Source organism: Gallinula chloropus, assembly GCF_964237585.1.
Source record: "Gallinula chloropus genome assembly, chromosome: 23".
Lineage (NCBI taxonomy): Eukaryota > Metazoa > Chordata > Aves > Gruiformes > Rallidae > Gallinula > Gallinula chloropus.
The window spans coordinates 5,359,743-5,379,837 of record NC_140108.1 but is presented as its reverse complement, the minus strand read 5'-3'; the positions used below and the strand labels follow the sequence as shown (position 1 = coordinate 5,379,837).

Here is a 20,095-nt window from a genome sequence, read left to right as displayed (position 1 = left end):
GGTGGACTGCCATCCATGGAAATGCTTTTTTTAGGGATAAGTTTCCTGGCTGACTCTGGATTTGCTGGTAGTGATGCTGTTTTGATGGTGTTTGTGCTGGGAAGGACACCAGCTGGTCCCCAAGGTGTGTTTTACCTGTGGTGCTGCTGATGCTTGAAAAAGGGGATGATGAAAGGGGCAATTTTGGGCTGGGAGTTGGCACCATCACCGGTGCTGAGCGATGGTTTTGGGAGCTGCTGGGTCATTGCAGCAGTGCTGAGATGGGCCACAACAGCAGGAGGAGGGAGAAACTCAGCAGGTGGCACTGAAAACCCCAGATTCACCCCAGTTTTGAGGTGGTGGGGACATGGGTCAGCTGAGCTCCCTGCACCCTGGCGAGCCCTCTCCTAAAGATGAACACCTTCTTCAGGGCAAGTCAGCTCTCAGCTGCATCTTTCCTTTGGTTGGAAATGGTCTGGAAGGAGGTTTTAATGGCCAAGAGATTTAGATTTCCACCCCAGCTCTGCACCTCTAGAGATCGGAGTTTGAAGCTGGGCTCAAAGTCACGCTTGGGAAGCTTTCCAGCCTGAGTTCAGGTAGTCCCTTGATGTACCATGATCTGAGATACTTTTTCCGCCCCATCAAGCATCCTTCTCACACTGTAATCCTAGAAAAGCCTCCTTCACTGCTGAATTAGCTTCCCTGAGAGCTATTGGAAGAACAGCACCACAAGCAGAGGCTTTGACATCCTACCCCCATGCCCCACTTGCATCACTCAGAGCATCCCAAGAGCTGCTGGGTGAATTTAGCTGGTTTCTCACTTTTCTACTAAAAATTGACCTGCCCAGTTGCCTTGCAGAAGGAGGTGGTGGCTCAGAGCATGGTGGGAGTATTTGGGCAACTTCACCATGCCTGGCACCCCAAATATAGACAAGGTGCTGGGGAGAGGGGCTTTCTCTGTATAGGATGAACAACAGACTAATCTGAATGAAGTACCATATAATGGGTAGATATTGCTCCAGAAAGGATAAATAAAACACATATCACAACCAGGGCCAAGGCTGGGTGATAACACTGCTGGACTAGCTCCCAGCCACACCATCATCTGAGGTCTGAGGCCCCAGCTGGAGTCCTGTGCCCAGAGCTGGGGCCCCAGTACAAGGAAGATGTGGGGCTGTTGGAGAGGGGTCAAAGGAGCCACGGAGATGATCAGAGGGCTGCAGCAGCTCCCCTACAGAGAGAGGCTGAGGGAGCTGGGCTGGGTCAGCCTGGAGAAGAGAAGGCTGTGGGGGGACCTCACTGCAGCCTCCCAGTCCCTGAAGGGAGCAGAGGAACAGGAGGGGAACCAGCTTGTTAAAGGGCAGAGACTGGCAGGACAAGGGGGATGGAGTGAAGCTGGAGGAGGGAAGGTTGAAATTAGATATTAGGGGGAAGTTCTTTGCAGAGAGAGTGGTGAGGGGCTGGAACAGGCTGCTCAGAGAGAGGGTGGGTGCCCCATCCCTGAGGGTGTCCAAGGCCAGGTTGGCTGGGGCCCTGGGCAACCTTGTGTAGCTCCAGGCCTGGAGGTTGGTGTCCCTGCCTGTGGCAGGGGGGTTGGAGCTCTGTGACCCTTGGGGTCCCTTCCAACCCAGACCAGTCTGGGATTCTATGATCATCCATGGGGAAAACCCTCTAGTATTTCCTCTCCATTTGGACCATCTTCAACTTGATCACAAGACGTTTTCCACACGCATTGACCAGAGTGGCTCTTTTTAAGCCCTTTTTGTGTCTTGTTGTGCTACTATAGCTTTTTCTTCTTAATTATTTTTCCTTGCTTCTCTAAGAAAGGTCTTTGCAAGCCGTTGATGTGTGCAAACTGGCTGGAGATAGCTGGGTTTCCTCCTGACAGAGGAGTGAATTTACGCCGCCGTAATTATAGCAGCGGCGTGGGAGCCGAGTGATGCTCGAGGAAGCTCAGGCGAGCCCAGTTCCCAAATTAAACCCTTCTGCTCCTAGAAATGTCTCTTTAATCTTCTTTTTTGGAGCAGAAAAAAAAAAAAATCTATCTGGGCGACTCCATGGTGGGAAATGATTTGGAGGGGGAGCTGAGGCAGGATTTGGGCACTTGGAAGTTGAGGGTTGCTGGTGCCTCTGGGGTTTGTTTGCATGGACCACCCTCCTCTGCCTCCAGATCTGCTACAAAAGCTCCCCCGCTGTGAGAAAACAACCCGGCTCTCTAAAATTGAAAGGGCTTATTTAAACAATGTTATCTCTCTGGTGAAGGGAGGGAGAGAGAGAGAGGGAGAGCATATTGAATGGTTATATTTAGTGCGGAGTGGAGGACAAAGCAGATGCAGAGAGATTTTTAACGCGAGAATGTTAATCACTTACGCCACACCGCCCCCGAGAGTGTGTAGAGAGAGAAATAGATATAGATATCTAATTTTATACATATATGTATGGAGCACACACGTGCTCAGGGGCTGGTGTACTCGCTGAGGATGAGGATGGTAGTGGAACATCCCTCCTGGAGTTGCTTCTTGACCTTTTTCCACTCCACAAAGCCTTGATGGGGTGAAATGATGCTGGGCACCCCCTCTAAACACGCAGCAGAAAGGATGTTTTAGCTCTCTGGAGGCATGCACCCTCCCCCCATCTTTCCACACCCCCCTCCAAAATTGAGATGGAGATGGGTAGGAGAGCACTTCCAGCCGTGCAAATGGGCTGTTTAACAACCCCAGCAGTGCTCTCCACCCCGGTGAGCTGCGAGGAAAGCCTCCAGCATTACCCAGCCTCCATTCCCCACCCTCGTGGGAGCACTGAATTAAAGGAAATATTTTATGATCCTACGCTTCGTTATGTTTTATTAAAAGCAGAGCATCGGCCTCCCCTGCCACATTCATCAGATCAGAGGCTCTGTTGGTTTTGTTGGGTTTTTTTTTAAACTCTCCCTCCCAAGCTCTTGCTGCTGTCGCTGGTAAAGCATCCCACAGCTTGGGTTGGCCGTAGGGCTGGTCCAGGGTCTCCTGGCAGAGGAGGAAAATATGTAATGGGGTGAAAAATGTGGCTGTTTGTTTTATTTATGGATGGTCCCGATCCAAAGTGGCTTGGGGGTGTTGAGTCGTGCTGGGGAAATAGCTGGTGGGTGCAGGAATAGGGGTGGATGTGGGGCAGGGGAGTCATGGGGAGATGTTCTGGGCTCCATCAGCAGAGGGGTAGCAGCAGGGACAGGGAGGGGATTGTCCCTCTCTGCTCTGTCCTCAGGACACCCCAGCTGGAGTCCTGTGTCCAGAGCTGGGGCCCCAATACAGGGAAGATGTGGGACTGTTGGAGAGGGGTCAGAGGAGCCACGGAGATGCTCAGAGGGCTGGAGCAGCTCCCCTATGGAGAGAGGCTGAGGGAGTTGGGCTGGGTCAGCCTGGAGAAGAGAAGGCTGCCAGTCCCTGAAAGGAGCAGAGGGACAGGAGTGGAATCAGCTTGTTAAAGGGCAGAGACTGGCAGGACAAGGGGATGGAGTGAAGCTGAAGGAGTGGAGGTTTAAATTAGATATTGGGGGGGAAGTTCTTTCCAGAGAGAGTGGTGAGGGGCTGGAACAGGCTGCCCAGAGAGGGGGTGGGTGCCCCATCCCTGGGGGTGTCCAAGGCCAGGTTGGCTGGGGCCCTGGGCAACCTTGTGTAGCTCCAGGCCTGGAGGTTGGTGTCCCTGCCTGTGGCAGGGGGGTTGGAACTCTGTGATCCTTGGGGTCCCTTCCAACCCAGACCAGTCTGTGATTCTATGATTCTATGTCATTCCATGGAGGTGTTGGAGCCATGAGTGGAGATGAGCCCACTGCCCAGACAAAATGCTTAGAAAAGCCTGTCCCCCATTTGTAGCTTTGCTCCAGCTCGGGGAGATCTGAGCCCAGGCTGGGAGGACCCCTGAGACATCACCATTTTGGGGGAAACCCCCCCCAAAAAAAATGCCAACATCCCCAAACAACGAGCAGGGCTGGGAGTTTGCTGTATCAGCCTTGGCGATCGGCGGCTACCAGCCAGGCAAATCTCAATAGCCACACGGATCTGGAGGCAGCTGGGGGCCAGGGAAGTATTAATTAGCAGTTATTTCTCAACGGTGTGGAGATAGATGGGGATTAAGGTACCAGCCATGTGCATCCTCTCCGTAAGAGCGGGGAAGTGCCGGTAAATCAGCGTTATGAATCGGTGCTGTGAGAGGGAGATATGTTTTAATCTCATTAGCAGCGCGGCATTACGGAGACAGCAAAGGGATTATTAATCACTGAGCGTAGAGCAGGGGGGAAGAGGGGAGCTTCAAATTAGCCATCCTGCTTTGTACAGCAAGAGGGGTGGCGGAGGCGGGAGGAGGAAGGGTAGAGGATGGAGGGTGAGGCTTGGGGAAGGTACCAAGGGAAAAGGGACTTAAGACCACGCCAAGGAATGAGGGGGAGGTTGGGGTGTGGCTGCTATTTGCCTTGGTCAAATCTGTGCTTGGGAATGGGTGAAGGGGTGTCTCTGGGTCAGTGCCAAAGCCTGGAGCTGGAAATCCCTGTAGGTTGTGTCTGCTGTAATGTATGATATGCAGGTAGCAGTCCCATCAGGCCATCTGTCTGTCCAGCCCTTCATCCCTCCATCCCTCCTTCCAGCCCTTCATCCCTCCATCCCTCCTTCCAGCCCTTCATCCCTCCATCCCTCCTTCCAGCCCTTCATCCCTCCATCCCTCCTTCCAGCCCTTCATCCCTCCATCCAACCATCCCTTTGTTGCTCCCTCCTGTCATCTTCTCTTCCCTCTGTCCCTTCCTTTATCCCTCTATCCCTCTGCCTATCCTTCCCTTCATCCCTCTCTTCTCCCCTCCATCCCTACCCCCAAATACTACCAGTAGAAGACACCGGCTGCCTCTGGAATGCTCCCCATGTGAGCACACAGAGGGTTTTGCAGCGGTGGAGGAAAGGAGCAGGGTGGCTTTGGCTGCTTTTGAGCACACAGCTCAGTGAATGACAGTGCCCATCTGGCTGCCCCGGGCTCCCTGGAGGTCATTTTTGGGGATAAAAACCAACAATTGCACAAATAAGTGGGTTTTGTAGCACTTGGCAAGTCTGCCTGGCACGGGGCTTTGTTTTCCCCTTTCCACTGCTGAAGGTTGTGCCTTCAGAGATGTTGGTCAGGAGGAGAATGGGGGGGAAATTTTAATATAATAATCATCATCATCATCATCATCGTTCCTTTCCAGGGATGATGGTGCAGGAATCAATGGTGTGGGGAGCGATTGGTCACGGCAGACACCTGGGGAGGGAGGGGGAGAATCGATGGCTGCCTCATTTGGCACCAATCAGAACTAGGGGATAATTGGATTTCCTGCAAATAGAGAAATAAATAAGCAAATTCATCACCTGGGTCACGCTCACCTCCTTCTCCTGAGCCACCTTGGCATGGCAAAATCCTGCTGGGACTCAGCTTGGTGGGAAAGCCACCAGCAGCAGCTAAACCTAAACCTTCATGCTTGGTTGTTGGTGAAATGAGTTGGTTTTCCCCCTTCTGCCCACCCCAAGCCTTGAGTGCACCCTGCCAAACCTGGGAGAAGAGGAGGTTTAGGGAGGGTTGTGGGGGTTCAGATGGGGAAATTCAAGACTAATAATACCTCAGTCTTACTCTGGGATGGGGTTTTTGCTGGATCTCGGATGGGTTTGTGAAGGGTCTCCCCACTTACACCTAGGGAAACTGAGGCACAGAGTGGGAGTTACTCCAAAAGGCAGCTCCCTGCTGCTTCCAGCTCTGCTAATTAGCCCTGGTGGGATTATGCTCCAGCCTAGATTAATGCCATGAGCCATGGCTTCAAATAATTAGCTTCTGGTGTTGTAATCCTCACCCCACCACAGGGTGAAGCAGCGACAAAGCCATCGGCTGCTGCCAGCAGGTCATAGAATCAGAGGGGTTGGAAGAGACTTTTAAGATCACCAAATCCAACCACAGCCTAACCCTGCCTAGCCCACCTCTAGCCCATGTCCTTAAGAACTTCATCTAAACCCCTCCAGGGACGGTGACCCCACCACCTCCCTGGGCAGCCTGTTCTGATGCCTGACAGCCCTTTCAGTATAGAAATTCTTCCTGGTATTGAAGGTCCCTGCCCAGTTCACCCAAGAAGTGGATCAGCCTTTGCTGGGAACTTGGCACCTCCTTTCCCAGGTTTCAACATCTGTATCTAATCCACCAGCTCCAGTGTGGAGCTCTAACCAACCAGACTAGATACAAATAACTGGCCTTTTTGTCTCCTCAGTTGTATCTCTGGGGTGGTTTTTGCTCAGTGGTGCTTTTGGCACCGGCTGGAGGTGAGACCCTTGATCCCAGCTGAGGTTTTCCATAACCACCCCATGCTCAGGGGCAGCATCCAGATGCTGCATCTCCCTGATGCCAGCATGGAAAGAGGTGTCAGGAGGACATCCCATGGGGAATCCCTTCTGTGCTGGGATGGAAAGCCAAGCCTGTTGCTGGAAAAGAAGGTCTGAGCATTTGCTGGTGGGGGAGAAAACCCCATGTTTGATCCTTCAGAGCACAGGATTAGTTTACAGCATCTCCTTCTCCTGCCACCCTTAATTCCAGATTAACCCCCCACACACATCTGCATGGGGAGAGGTTTGCTGCAGATTAGGGGATCCCACCGCCCTCTCTGTGATGCCAATTGATTAATAATAAGGAAAAAGCAGAGGGGAGTGTGAATTTTTAGCATGCACAAGCCTGGGGAGAAGTTGCTGTGGTTGCTGAGTACCTAAGCATCCAAGTCCCAAACACCAGCACCCAGATGCTGAGGAGGCACCGTGATCTTCGAAGGTATTTTGGGGGGGGATGCTGCACCATCCTGGAGGCATTGCATTGAATTTGGTGGCTGGGAATGGCTCCTGCTCTGTGTAACTGGGGTTGTAAGGAAGTTCCTCATCTGGTGAGCTCAGGATTCGCTGGGGAAAGATGAGACACCAGTGTGAGTCTCTGGAAAGACAGGCGGTTACTGTGCTTGGAGGAGTGGTCCACAGAGCAGCTGGTAAAGGGATATTGGGGTAAAATAAGGAAGAATTTGGGGAGGGGGGGTTAGCAGGTCTTGGAGTTAATTAGGATCTGCAGTGAGGCACTGCTTGAAAAAGGAGAAAGCAAATCTCTTCTGGGAGTTATTAGCACAAGTGGCACACGGGAGGGAATTACTGCTCCAGAGCTGAGGGTGGAGGGGTGTCAGCAGTTTTGGGTGGAAAGCTTGAAGGCAAATCCAGTTGCCACAGAGGAAATCCACAGGAGAGTGAGAAATCCTGCAGGAACTGGGCTTGCTTCGTTGGGGGAGGGAGAATTCAGGGCGGGAGGGGAGGGATGGATGTTTAGCTCAGGCACAACGCAGGGTGTGCAGGGGCAGGTGGCATCTCCCACCCATTGTTTTGCCAAAATCTGTCAGCTTTAAACTCATGGGGTGGGACTAATCTTGGGGTTCAGTTGGGTTTAGAGGAACCTGCCTTAAACCAGGGGTGTTCCAAGCAGTGCAAATGGCAGGCTGCAGGCAGCCAGCCCCTATTTGCATATATGCATATGTGTAAACGAGGAGCAGAGTCTCCATTTAAATAAACGAGGCATCTGAGCCCCTGGTTGACCCTGGTGCATTTTTGGGCTTCATTTGGGCACTGGCAGCTGCTTGCACAGCTGGAGAGAGGCCAAGAGATGCCAGCAAAGGCATTGTGCTGCCTCAGTGATGCTGCTTGGGTTTTGGGGGGTGAATTTAACTGCGCTGGACTCGGTTTCCCTCCTCTCCTGGGACAACACACCATTTAGGGCACCAAAAAATCCTTAAATAACCTAGAAATGGGGATAAAGGAAGGCTGATGAGCAATGTAAAGATGACAGGCATCCTCCCCTTCCAAAAAAAACCCCCAACCCTGAACCCAATGCCTCATCTCAGGTCACAGCTACCAATTTTAGCAGCTCTAAACCACAGCTGGGTGCTTCAGCACCGCGCTGAAGCATTATATTTTAATGGCAGTATCAGTAGGGTGAAGATGTGGCTGTAAAATACACTCCTGCCCTCCCCTACAGCCCCTCCCCAGCATCGTTAGGAGACGTGAGTCGTAAGCTGGTGATGCGCTGAGCACGCCAGCAGCGTGGGGAGGGGAAGGGGAAGGGGAGGAGGGGGGGTTGTAAATAAAACTTTACTGCACTGGAGTAAATGCTGCTAAACATACTTCACGTCTGCACGACGGCAGGAGATAAATATTCAATCTATAATTTATGTATGTGGCTTCCCAGCCTGTGCAGGGGGGGGGTCTGGTAGCAGCTAATAAAATCCAATATATCAGGAAGACTTATCAATGCAGCAAGAGCAACCCTGCTGAGAGTCTGCGTGGGGTGGTGAGACCCATCTTCTTCATGCTGATTGCTCTTTTCTGGGGGTTGATTTATAGGGGGTTTTGGGGTTGGGTGGGTGCTTCCCCAGTGGAGGTTGGGTTTGTTTGGGGTTCTGGTCATTCTTCATGTGTGTGCATGTAAAGAAATGCTTGGAGCTGGGCTGGTTCAGCATGGAGAAGAGAAGGCTGTGGGGGGACCTCATTGCAGCCTCCAGTCCCTGAAGGGAACATACAAACAGGAGGGGAATCAACTTTTTAAAAGGGTAGACACTGGCAGGACAAGGGGGATGGATTAAAGCCAAAGGAGGGAAGGTTTAGATTAGATATTAGGGGGAAGTTCTTTAGAGGGAGAGTGGTGAGGGGCTGGAACAGGCTGCCCAGAGAGGGGGTGAATGCCCTGTCCCTGGGGGTGGTTCAAGGCCAGGTTGGATGGGGCCCTGGGCAACCTTGTGTAGCTCCAGGCCTGGAGGTTGGTGTCCCTGCCTGTGGCAGGGGGTTGGAGCTCTGTGATCCTTGGGGTCCCTTCCAACCCAGACCAGTCTGGGATTCTATGATCTAGGGGTAACCCCTTCATCTTTGTGTGTGTTGAAATATTACCCAAAGGGTAATATTACCACATCCATCCCAGTAAGGTACCCCCAAAATCCTGCTGCTCTCAGTTGTCCAGTGCCAGTTGCTTCCCCACAAGCCTCCTTTTTCTTGCATTCACCCCCGAATTCACACTTCACCACCTAGAGCATCTCTTGTGTCATACTCAGCTGGTTTGGCTTGATGGTGGCTCACGTCTCTTGGGGTGGGCAGGATGCATCCCTTCGCTTCACACCCTTAGGGTTTTCATCACCATCATCATGTGTCTGAGGTTGTCTCCAGGAAATCACCTGGATTTTAGGTTGAGGGATCCACTGAGCACCTGAACAACGCATCCAACATCAGCTTGGGTGCTTGTAGCAGGGCACGGGCTTGCTCCAGCCAAACACTCCATCCGTTTTGTCTCCAAACTTCCCTCTTTTGACTGAAACAACCAATTTCCCGAGGATTTCAGGCAAACACCTTGACGGAGATGTAGTACAAGCACTAACTCAGTCCTGTGAGTAAAAGGAGCTGAGCTAGAAACAGGCTTTCTCATCTTGTGCTCCGATGAACTGGAACAGCCTCACCGATGAGCCTCCGCTTAGGAAAGGCGCGATGAAGACGTTAGAGTGGTTTTTGTTTCAGGCTGTGCCCCAGCTATGTTGCTGATAGGGATGGCTCTACCTGCTGTGGATTTGTTTCTCTGGAGACACGTGCCAAAGGTGACAACGGGCTTGTAGAGAGCTGGTGCCTACATCTATTTTATTAGCCAGCCTTCGGTGATGGATAGAGCTGGCGCTTGAGGAGTTGATAGAAGAGTTGCAGGGGAGGGAAAAGGGGAAATGCTGGAAGGAGGAGGTGGAGAAGGGGCCAGAGGTGGGTGTTTGAGAGAGATGGAGATGCTGCAGCATCCCCAGCCTCCCGCAACCCAAATCACCCCATGCCCAAAGTGGCCCAAACTCTCCCTGTCTGCCTTTTTGAGGTCGTTTCCCTTGCCAAGGTTGTGCTGATGTGCATGAAAACCCCACTGAGCCGAAGCATTTGTAACCTGTTTTTAGCCCAGCATGATCCATTTTGAGCCTCGCTCTTCGTTTCTCTGCAGCCCGCGGTGTTGCTGCACCATACCAGGCCTTAGCTATAGGCACTGGCGTATAAGATCCAATCTCTGCCCTTAAGAACGTAAAAATGACTGTACTGTTCATAACAAGCACAAAACTGGTCTAAAAAAAAAAATGATTTTTCTTAAGATTTATTGACATAGCTCTTTGGGAAGCCCTTACATGATTGCATGGTGTTGAAGATGCTCTCTGTGATGCTAAGGCGGCTGCACACAAGTGATGCTGGGTACCATGGCATGACAAAATTAGGCATTGTTTCTTTTTAGCTTTGCTTAGGATATATTTTTTTTTCCCCAGGATAAATACAGGATTTAAGGGGGAAGCTGTGGGTGGTGTTCAGAAGTCCCATCTGAATTGGATCTTATCGCCTGCATTGAAATTTTTGGAAGTTAGTTTTAGTTTATACAGCCCAAAACTAAAGGGCTGTATAAACTGAACTAAAGAGGGGGTGGAAAAAGCTTTGGATTGGGACCTGGCAATAAATGTTGACCCGTAAAGCTTTAAAACCCCATCGTTTTGTAGAGCTGTGACAGATTCTGATCATTAAACCCTCCCTGCTGGAGAGCCCTTAGGGTCTGGCTGTCCCCAGCAGCCCCCATGAAGTGTTTTTTCTCAGTTAATCTTGATTTAAAAGGGGTCGAAAGGCCAAACCGGCCCGTGCTCAGTCAATGTATTGATTGAAATTATTGATTTACATTACAAAGAGGTAACAAGGCACCAGATGCATCCGTAGCATCCGTCAAGTCGATGTGCCTACTGCATCCTCTTTAGGCAGGGATATCAATAGAGCAAAGCTGTACATATTCTATACATCATCTTCCTGGCTCTGTGATACTTGAGGGTTTAGGGATTGGTTTGGTCCAGCAACACCCCCACCCCCCCATCCCCTTCCCCATAACGAATAATTAGAGGTACAGCTGCAAAGTGTTTCCTCCCACTTATGCAAATGAAGGAGGTAAAAAGCATCTAATTAAATGTTTGTACTTTAACACACCGCGGTGTGAAGGAAGATGAATTTTAATTACCGGCTCTTAATTGTTTGGTCGGCCCGTTAATATCCTATTTACACAGTATTAATACGATTTGCTCTCTGCCAGCAGGGCTCTTCCTCACAGTGGGTGATGCTGGGTTCCAGGGGGTTTGTTTCATGGAACAGGCTCATTTTGTGATAGCCAGCATGATTTTTTTGGGGTGGAAAGAGGTTGGTTTTGGGGATGCTCAGCTTTGTTGGCACTCAGCTTTTGGATTTTTTTGGAGGAAAGGCTGGGAATTCAAGGAAAACTCCAGGGACTCTTGGCTTTAGGAAGGCAAACAGGCTCCCTCCCAACCTATTTTTAACTTTCTTCTCAGTCTGTTCACATCTGACTCCTCTTTCTGCTGCTAAACCTGTGTCAAACCACTTATTAAACCAAAATTTAAAAATTCAGCACAGCAGCTTTCCAGGGGAGGGGAAAAAAAACCTCAAGATTCAGCAAAATTTGGCCGCTCTGGATTGGGACAGATGCGAATCCTTCACCAGTTCATGCCCTTTGCATCCCTCCCGGGTTAGAAAGGAGAGGTAGCAACACATTATAATTGTAAATCGTCTTGGAATATCATAAATAAGGCATTGCTGGAGCAGGGGGGGAGGGAGGGAGGGAGGGAGGGAGGGAGAAAGTATTTGCTCTGCTCCCAGGAACGGGAGCGACTGCCGGCGTTTAATCTTTAATGAACAAGATGTTGCAAAGTGCTGCAAGTCAAAGTGAGTTTGCTTAATGCTCCTCAGCCTGGGTGACATCCCTGTCCCCAGGGCCCCACGCACAGCCCTGAACCCTTGCACGCTGGTCATCTCTTGTCCTGGCCATCAGCTTCCTCTGGTGGAGGATGGGGGGGAGCGGGATCACCCCCAGCTTTGTTTTGGGGGGTGGTTTGAAATCCTTTAGCATCCCAGTTGGCTCCTTAGAAAGGGGAAAAGTGCTTCCCCGAGCAGCAGATACCTGGGAAATGATTCAAAGCAGCCCTGCAGCAATTATATGGGGGGGTCCTGGTCCCTTTATGTCTTCCTTCCCACCCCCCTTGTATTTGCACCCCAAAATACCAGCTTGGCTTGAAGAAGTGAGTGCCGGAAGGTGGTGGAGGAATTGGTGTGAATTATGTATGAGCCCTGCTAATCACAGGCTGATTAAAATGATGATGTGTTAATATTATCTCTCCCCATCACCTCCGCCGAGGGGGACATGTCAGCACCTGAAGGATGGGAAGGGGGGGACACACACAGAGACAGTGGGGGCAGAAGGGGCAACTGCGCCCCCACGTGTCCTCTCCTCCGGCTCCATCCCGGCGTTGGTTTGAGGGTGACTTCAAGTGCTGGGAAGGGAGAAATCAGGGAACAGGAGTGGCTGAATTAATGAATTATTTAATTAAGATATAGGTTAAAAATACCCGGGGCTCGTGGAGCTGATGTGGAAGGGTTTGCTTTGTGGTGCAGGACGATGCTGAAAGGCTCCATCACCCCGAGGTGTTCACTGAATCCCAGAGCTGTAGGGGTTGGAAGGGACCTGGAGAGATCATCAGCTCCAACCCCCCTGCCAAAGCAGGTTTTCAAGCACCCAGGGGTGCTGTGGTGGGTTGCCTTTGGGTGGCTGCCCACTGCCCACCCAGCTGCTCTCCCACAGCACAAGGGGAGACCTCAGCCTCGTTGGGAGAGGGGTTCAGCCACACCTGCTGCACCCCAAGAGATTTCCCTGGCTGGGAGGGCTTGGCTGCTCTCATGTGTAAAACCCCCACCCATGGGATGCTCAAATGGAGTGGAAATAGGGGGGGGGGGGGGGTTCTCCCAGCACCTGGGTGGAAGCATCCAGCCGGGTGAAACCTGCCCTGCTCCCTTGCAGCTATCCTGTAATTGAAAGCACTGAGCACGTTACAATGTGCTCCTGTTATTAATGTGTCACTCCTGATTTAAAAGGACATTTCACTTATCTCTCTCCCTTCCCCACCCCCACACTTCCCTCCTCTCCCCTCCACCCCCCCTTTAAACTGGATGTCGTGAGAATTCCCACTGCTCCCTAGCAAAAAAATACTCTCTTCTCCCCAGGGATAGGATCTAATCAGAGGGCTGGATTTCCATAGGTCAGAATCTAATCAGAGGGTGGCCCAGCACAGCTTTCCCTATGAAATATGTCTTATTTAAAAAGAGCAAAGGGGAAGGAGAGGAGCTTCAGGATGCTGATAAGGCAGAGGATGATGGAGATGTTGGGTTGGGCTCCTCCTAGAAAGGTGCAAATCTGGTGCTTCAGCCCTCTTTAAAAAAAAGTCCTTAAGATGCAGCCATGCCCTGTCACTGCTGGTTTCTTCTCCCCAGTAAATCCAAACCTAAAATGAGACCAACCTGGGGATTTTGGGAACCGGTGGCACTTTGCCATCCTCCACTGTCAGAAGCAAAGGGAAGGGGGAGGGGGGGACGTCGAGGGATGACATTCACGTGTCAGCCCCAGCAAAAACAGCAGGTTTTGGATGGCTCCATCTGGATCCCTGCTTTATTTTTCAGTGCCTGGCTTTATTTTCCCTGCTTTCCCCCCCCTCCACATTTTGGGAGCTGGCTCCTCCAGGGACCGTGCATCTGTTTCTCTCTGTTCTCCCCCTCGCTCCTGCTCTTTCCCTCCTCCTTTTCCTCATCTTTTGGGGTGATTTTGCTCTGAATTCAGACAGCTGATGCTCTTTGAGGGGGTGGATTTTCACCTTCCTCCCCAGTCTGGGCATGGCTGGGTCTCCAGCATCAGCCCCTTGCAGGGTCCCTCTGCTCTCCACATACCAACACAATGAATCACAGTGCTCCAGAGCTTCAGCTTTGCCATGCAGGACCTGCTCAGGAGCAGTGCAGGAGCATTCTGAGGTTACACTCCATGATTTTTAAAGACCATATGTCTCTGGCCAGCACAACTGAGCCCAAATTATGGGGCATATAGGTGGGAGTTGGGGGGCTGCAGCCCTGTTGCCATCTCAGAGTTGTTTTGCAGCATGTGGAGGGAGCAGAACAACCAAAAAAAGCCTGTTTTGGCTTTTTCTGAGCAGGCTGGGGATGTGTTTGCTCAGGTAAATGCTTGTGCCAATACATTTGCTGCATATGGGTGGAGGTGGGTGGCCAGGGCCACCCCAAGCTTCAGGAGATGGTCTATAACCAGCACCAAAACAGCTGGCTGGGCAGGGATGGGGATACTCCAGCTGTGCACAGGGTGTGGAACATGATGCTGTGGGCAGAGGGATGGAAAAGCACCCGGAGATACTGTGCTTGCAGGCTGGGAACTCCCACATCTCAGTAATTTGTGTGTGTGAGGGGAAATGCAACCTTAGGCTTTGTCACCCCTTGGTTCTGCAGCCGGCTTTATTTAATCACCCCGCTGATCCGTGCTGGGGGGCAGGAGGGAGATGTCATCTCACCCAGAGGCTCCCAGCGCTGGGGGATGAACAGGCAGAGCTTTTCCCTCTCCATCCCCAGCACGGATCCATCCCTGATTTCCTTCAGGCAGATGCCAGCGTGCTACAAAGCGTTTGCTCATCCCCCACCTCTCCCTTCCTGCCTGTTGCTCGTCTCTGGGAAATGTCAAGAAGCAAAGCACAGGGAACTGGGGCACCCGCTGCGAGACCTCGCCTGACCTTCCTCACATCCCTCCTCCTCCTCCCTCTCCCATCGCTGCTGCTCTAGAACTGCAAAGCCCTGAATTCAAGGGGACCCTGTGCTGCGTTGGCAGCCTCAGGGAATTAATCCCAGCTTTAGCCTGCTAAAATAAACCCTGTCCAGGCGTGGAGGGAGGCTGGGAAGACGCTGTCTGCGGCTGCTGGCGGGGATTTGGGTCGCCGTCAGCGAAGGAGAGAGGCGTCAGGCTGGGGTTGCAGAGGTGTGATATTAAAATCCAGCTTGCTGTGTGCTATTTCAGGGCTGAAACAGGCTCTTCATCCTCACTCAGCATCTTCACTCGGCATCCTCACTCATCCTTGTATTGCACAATGCAAGGAAGATGTGGGACTGTTGGAGAGGGTCCAGGGGAGCCACAGAGATGATCAGGGGGCTGGAGCAGCTCCCCTATGGAGAGAGGCTGAGGGAGCTGGGCTGCTTCAGCCTGGAGAAGAGAAGGCTGTGGGGGGACCTCATTGCAGCCTCCAGTCCCTGAAGGGAGCAGAGAAACAGGAGGGGAATCAGCTTGTTAAAGGGCAGAGACTGGCAGGACAAGGGGGATGGAGTGAAGCTGGAGGAGGGAAGGGTGAGAGATTGGGGGGAAGCTCTTTCCAGAGAGAGTGGTGAGGGGCTGGAACAGGCTGCCCAGAGAGGGGGTGGATGCCCCGTCCCTGGGGGTGTCCAAGACCAGGTTGGATGGGGCCCTGGGCAACCTTGTGTAGCTCCAGGCCTGGAGGTTGGTGTCCCTGCCTGTGGCAGGGGGTTGGAGCTCTGTGACCCTTGGGGTCCCTTCCAACCCATGGCATTCTATGATGCAGAGTGAGGACCCCCTCCTCACTCAGCAATGCTCTCCCACCATGCACACCGCCCAACACTTCCCATCACTCACCACCACCAAAAAGAAACCCACTTTCCCCCCTGCATTTCCTTGCAGACAGCCTCTTGTGGCAACAAACCTGCTTCAAAATTCCCCCCCCAAAAAAAGCCAAGAGCAGCACAAAGAGGGTTTCTTGAGTTGCACAGCTCAATATGCCAGGCCACGCTGCTGCAGCAGGCACGTGTGCGTGCAGCGTGCTCCTGCTGCAGGTCGTGGCTGAGATTTATTGCAAAAACACCAGCAAAGTTGTTTTATGAGTGATGTGAGCCTCCAATCCTTGGCTGCAGGACGTATTAAAAATCCCCTTCCTTCCTTCCAGGGGATCTTCCCCAAAGGAAACATCATTTCTGGAGCCCTGTTTCCAAAGCTGGTGTCGTTTTCTGGGTGTTTTGGGGGGGTTTTAGGATTGCTTTTGCACCTGGTGCAAGGAGGGATTGGGAAAAAAACACCAAAAACCTGAATTTTGCAGGGGGTTAAGGGCTGGTTTTGGGGTGCCCTGGTTGAAGACACTGCCAGGAGGGTGAAATTGGGGTAATGATGTTAAGTATCCATCTGGCTGTTGATCTGGCATCTTTCAGCAGCTGGAAGAAATAGAGGACAATTAAATTTGAATATAATCACCTGCCCTCTGATGCTGGCTCCTCCACACACCCACATTTGTTTTGCATCAAATTGAGGGGAAATGGGGAGGGAATGGCCAGACCCTGCCCTGATTTCTCCCTCCACTGAGAGGACAAACCCTGTGCCTGGCTGCAGGAGGGAAGGGGAAACAGCAGGCTGTCGGCCAAGGCTGGGCTGTAAAGCTGCTGGTGGGGCTTTGCACACCCTCTGATTAATTGGTTGGACCCATTCCCATGAGGAATGAGTGGTTGAGAGGGGTTTAGAGCAAGCCTGGGTGGAGCAATGTGGCTGTGATGGGGAGAGAAGTGATGCAAGGCAGGTGGTGGTGATGTCTTGGTAGGAAGGATGGGCTGGAGTTTGTAGGTGGGGAAGGTGGCTGGTGGGAGCAGGGTTTGGGAGGGGGGTGGGGGGAATGGAGGCAAGGCTTCCAACCTGGGCACCCAGGGTTAGTTGGGGTGGCTTTGTGAAGGTGGGGAGTGAAGCAGTGAAACAGGCAGCTGCTGGATTTTGGGGCTGTAAGCTGGTAAATAAAGTCAGGAGGGTTTTCCACAACTGGTGTTTTTTTGGCATGTTGGGAGCTGCCAAAATTCCCCACTGGAAAGGGGGGAGATGGGCTCACCCATCCATTATCCCTCTGTGGGGATGGAGCCAGCATTCCCTCCTCGTGGCAGAGCTCTTAATCCCATAAACCCATTTGAGAGCAGTACTTTAACTTTGCCCCCATCCTTCCCCAGCAGCTCACCTCTCTTTTTCTCCTTGTACTTGTACCTTTCCCAGCCTACCTGACGGTCAGCATCGAGCCCCTGCCGCCCGTGGTGGTGGGAGACGCCGTCACCCTGAAATGCAACTTCAAGACAGATGGGAAGATGAGGGAAATCGTCTGGTACCGGGTAAGTGGCTCTGGTGCTTCTTTCCTTGCCCTTGGGGACTGGGGACATGAAGCCACCTGGCTGCTTTGCTCCTGTACAAGAGAAGGTCAAGGCTGGATGGCGGCGAGCAAGGCTCTTGCTGATGGGAATATTGATCTGGCAAGGCAGGCAGGCAGCCTGGCCTTTGAAAACCTGGGGAGGGGGAGTGATGTGAAGTGGCTTTGGAAACATCCTGAGGGCTGTGGTTGGCTTTTTCCAGCTGTTTGGTTAGTTTTTCTGGGTGGATTTGGGGTGGGCAGGTTTGGTTCTGTGCTGTGGGGTTTGGACTCAGGGTTGGGGCCGGTTGGGGTTTTTGTGGTGGGTGTGGAATGATGCAAAGAGGAGGGTTGGTTTTGTGCTGAGTGGGAAATTAGGCAAAACTAAGGGGGTTTGGGGTTTGGGGAGTAATGCTGGGCTCTCCATGGGAGAGCTCAGCACTGAGCCTCCCCCCAAAACCTTCCCTGTCCCCCAAATACTCATGGGTGTGGGATGCTGGTATGGAGCAAAGCAGGACTTATAACACCTGGTTTTATTTGGGAAGGTGGATTTGGAGGCTGTAGCTCCTCCCCACCCCCAGCATCACTTCTACCTGTACCAAGCCTTGGTTGAGCCTCAGGTCTGATGGTCCAGCCCTGTGTTTTTTGCTTTCCTCCATGGGATTTCAGGATAAGCTGCCAAACAGGAATAAAACCTTTTCCAGTGGTTTAATCAGAGAAAACTTAGAAGTTTTCCAAGGTGGGGAAAAAAAAAACCCTCAGCTCTTTGCTTGCATGTTTATTCACAGAGAAGGCCAAAAAAGGAGCTAATTGGGCTGATGGTGTTGGACAAAGTGGCCAACCCTTTGCTCTGAGATATTTTTTTCCTTGGTTTTACCATCTTGATTCTGTTCCTTGGACAAGGACCATCTCTGCCTTAAAGCTCTTCACATCCAGGCAGGTTTAGGAATGGGAAGAGGTGCTCTCTGGACTGGTGGATATCCAGTTGCCAAAGCACAGTGTGCACCATAGGGGAGTTTTTCCTTTGAGCCCCAGCTCTGTGCTATAAATATGTGTATTTAGGTGTGTAGGGGATGAAAGCAGAGAAATATCAAAATATAAACCAAAACCTGTCCCAAACACACCTTATAATTGGCGTCATCTCCCCCTTTTTTAGGGGTTGAGAGGTTTTGCATGGTGCTCCTCGTGCCGGTGCTGCTGTCTCCAGTGGGTTTTTCCTTCCCTTTTCCAGTGGGTAATATTGGATTAACCCACTTTCTCGTGAGCTGGGGCTGGATTTGCATAATCCCCCCCCCAACACACACACACACACACAGAGAAGGATGCTGGAGCCCTTGGTGAGAGAGGATGACATGCTGGGGCAGGCAAGCAAATTGCACTCTGAGAAACCACAGAGAGAGAGGGAGAGAGGGGGAAAAATAGCCCAGCTTTTATTTTTATAGACACAAATCCCCCTTTCTTCCACCTTTTTTACCCCACTTCCCCTTTTTTTTCCCTTTCCCAGGGAGCTTCCCCCATTCAATAAGTTAGGTTTTAATTAGAGCATCTCAAGCTTTCCTAAATTCTCTAATTCTCTCCCAACTTTAGGGTTCCCCCCCTCCCATTCCTCCCATCTCCTCTCTTTCTCATGAACTTTTGTGGCTGCTCAAAGCCCCAGTCACAGCTCCCCTGTGCAGGAGGTGACGGATGGTCTCAGGCGAGCTGGAGTAGAGATGCTGGGGCTGGGGAGTTATATTTATACCATTTGTAAATCATCCTGACAGCATCTTTGTGCGTGGCACCGGAGCAGCAGAGCGGGGTGGTGTGGGGACTCGCTGGGGCTCCCTTGGTTAATTTTACAGGGAGCAGAGAGAGCTTGTTGAGTTGAAGGATGCAGAGCTGCTCTGGGGGTGCCTGTTGGGTTGAGGGGTGGAAAGGCAAAGGAGGGGGAGCATGGCAGCAAGTTTGATGGCAGCAGTTTGGTGTAGAGCATAGGGGTGGGTGCACAACCCACAGGGTGGGTGCATAACCCCTGAGCTGTAGCCATGACCCATGGGGTGCATGCATGACTTTTTGGGAGAGCACATAGCCCAGCAGGGTGCAGGGTGGGTGCACAACCTGTTGGGAGTGTGTATAACCCATGGGATGGGTGTATAACCCGTGGGATGGGTATATAATCCATGGGACAGGTGCATAATTGGGGGTTGGAGCTAGATGATCTTCAAAGGTCCCTTCCAACCCAAGCCATTTGGTGATAATCCATGGGGTGGGTGCAAAACACATGGGAAGGGTGCATAACCCTTTAGGTGCATGGATAACCCATGGGATGGGCACATAACCCATGGGATGGGTGCATAACCCTTGGGGTGTGTGGATAACCCACAGGGTGGGTATGTAACTCATGGGGTGGGTGCATAACCTGTTGGGGTGGGTGCACACTGAAGCTGGAGGCTGTGAGGTGTTAAGGGTCTTCTTACCAGGGCCAAGGCAGTAAAACACCACCCAGAAGCACGGTGCTGCAAACCAGCAGCTCCCAGTCTCCAGTGATTCCCCTGGGGTGGCCGTGGCTGAGGGATGGCAAGCTGGGGTGGCATCAAGGGACGATAGTCAGAAGCCCCCTCAGCATGAGCCTCCACTCTGAGCCTCTTGAAATACAGAAGATTCGATGAGCAAAAGGGCTTTTCTGGCTGCAAAAACAGGACCAGGCATCATCCACAGAGGTGTTAATTAACATCCACCCCCCTCCATGGCAAATTCACCTCCAGAAGGTGTGGTTTTGCCCGAGAACATGTTTCAAACGTGGGTCTGAACCCCTGGCACGTCAGGCGAGTGCCCAAAAAAACCCTTGGAGGAGATGAGGGTGGTGGCATCCTTGCAAACGAGCTTGTAATGAGCCTGGGAAGACACGGAGCTGTCAAGCTGTTAGCTGGCTCCCATCGCAGGCATCTCAGGGGGGGTTTTGCTGGAGACCTGATTAGTATGGTCACTGCCACGCTGCAGCAAGGGATGGGGAGGGAGAAAATTACTTTTTTGCAGCAGTGCAGAGCTCTT

The 20,095-nt window shown here is 52.0% G+C and overlaps 1 protein-coding gene across 1 annotated transcript in view; it reads left to right on the top strand.

Annotated features, from left to right (window-relative positions):
- Window positions 1–20,095, top strand: part of IGSF21 (immunoglobin superfamily member 21) — a 40,318-nt gene that overhangs the window by 7,364 nt on the left and 12,859 nt on the right. The window contains exon 2 of the mRNA XM_084274540.1: window positions 16,939–17,051. Coding sequence (XP_084130666.1) covers window positions 16,939–17,051 — 113 coding nt within the window. The remainder of the gene's footprint in view (window positions 1–16,938; window positions 17,052–20,095) is intronic.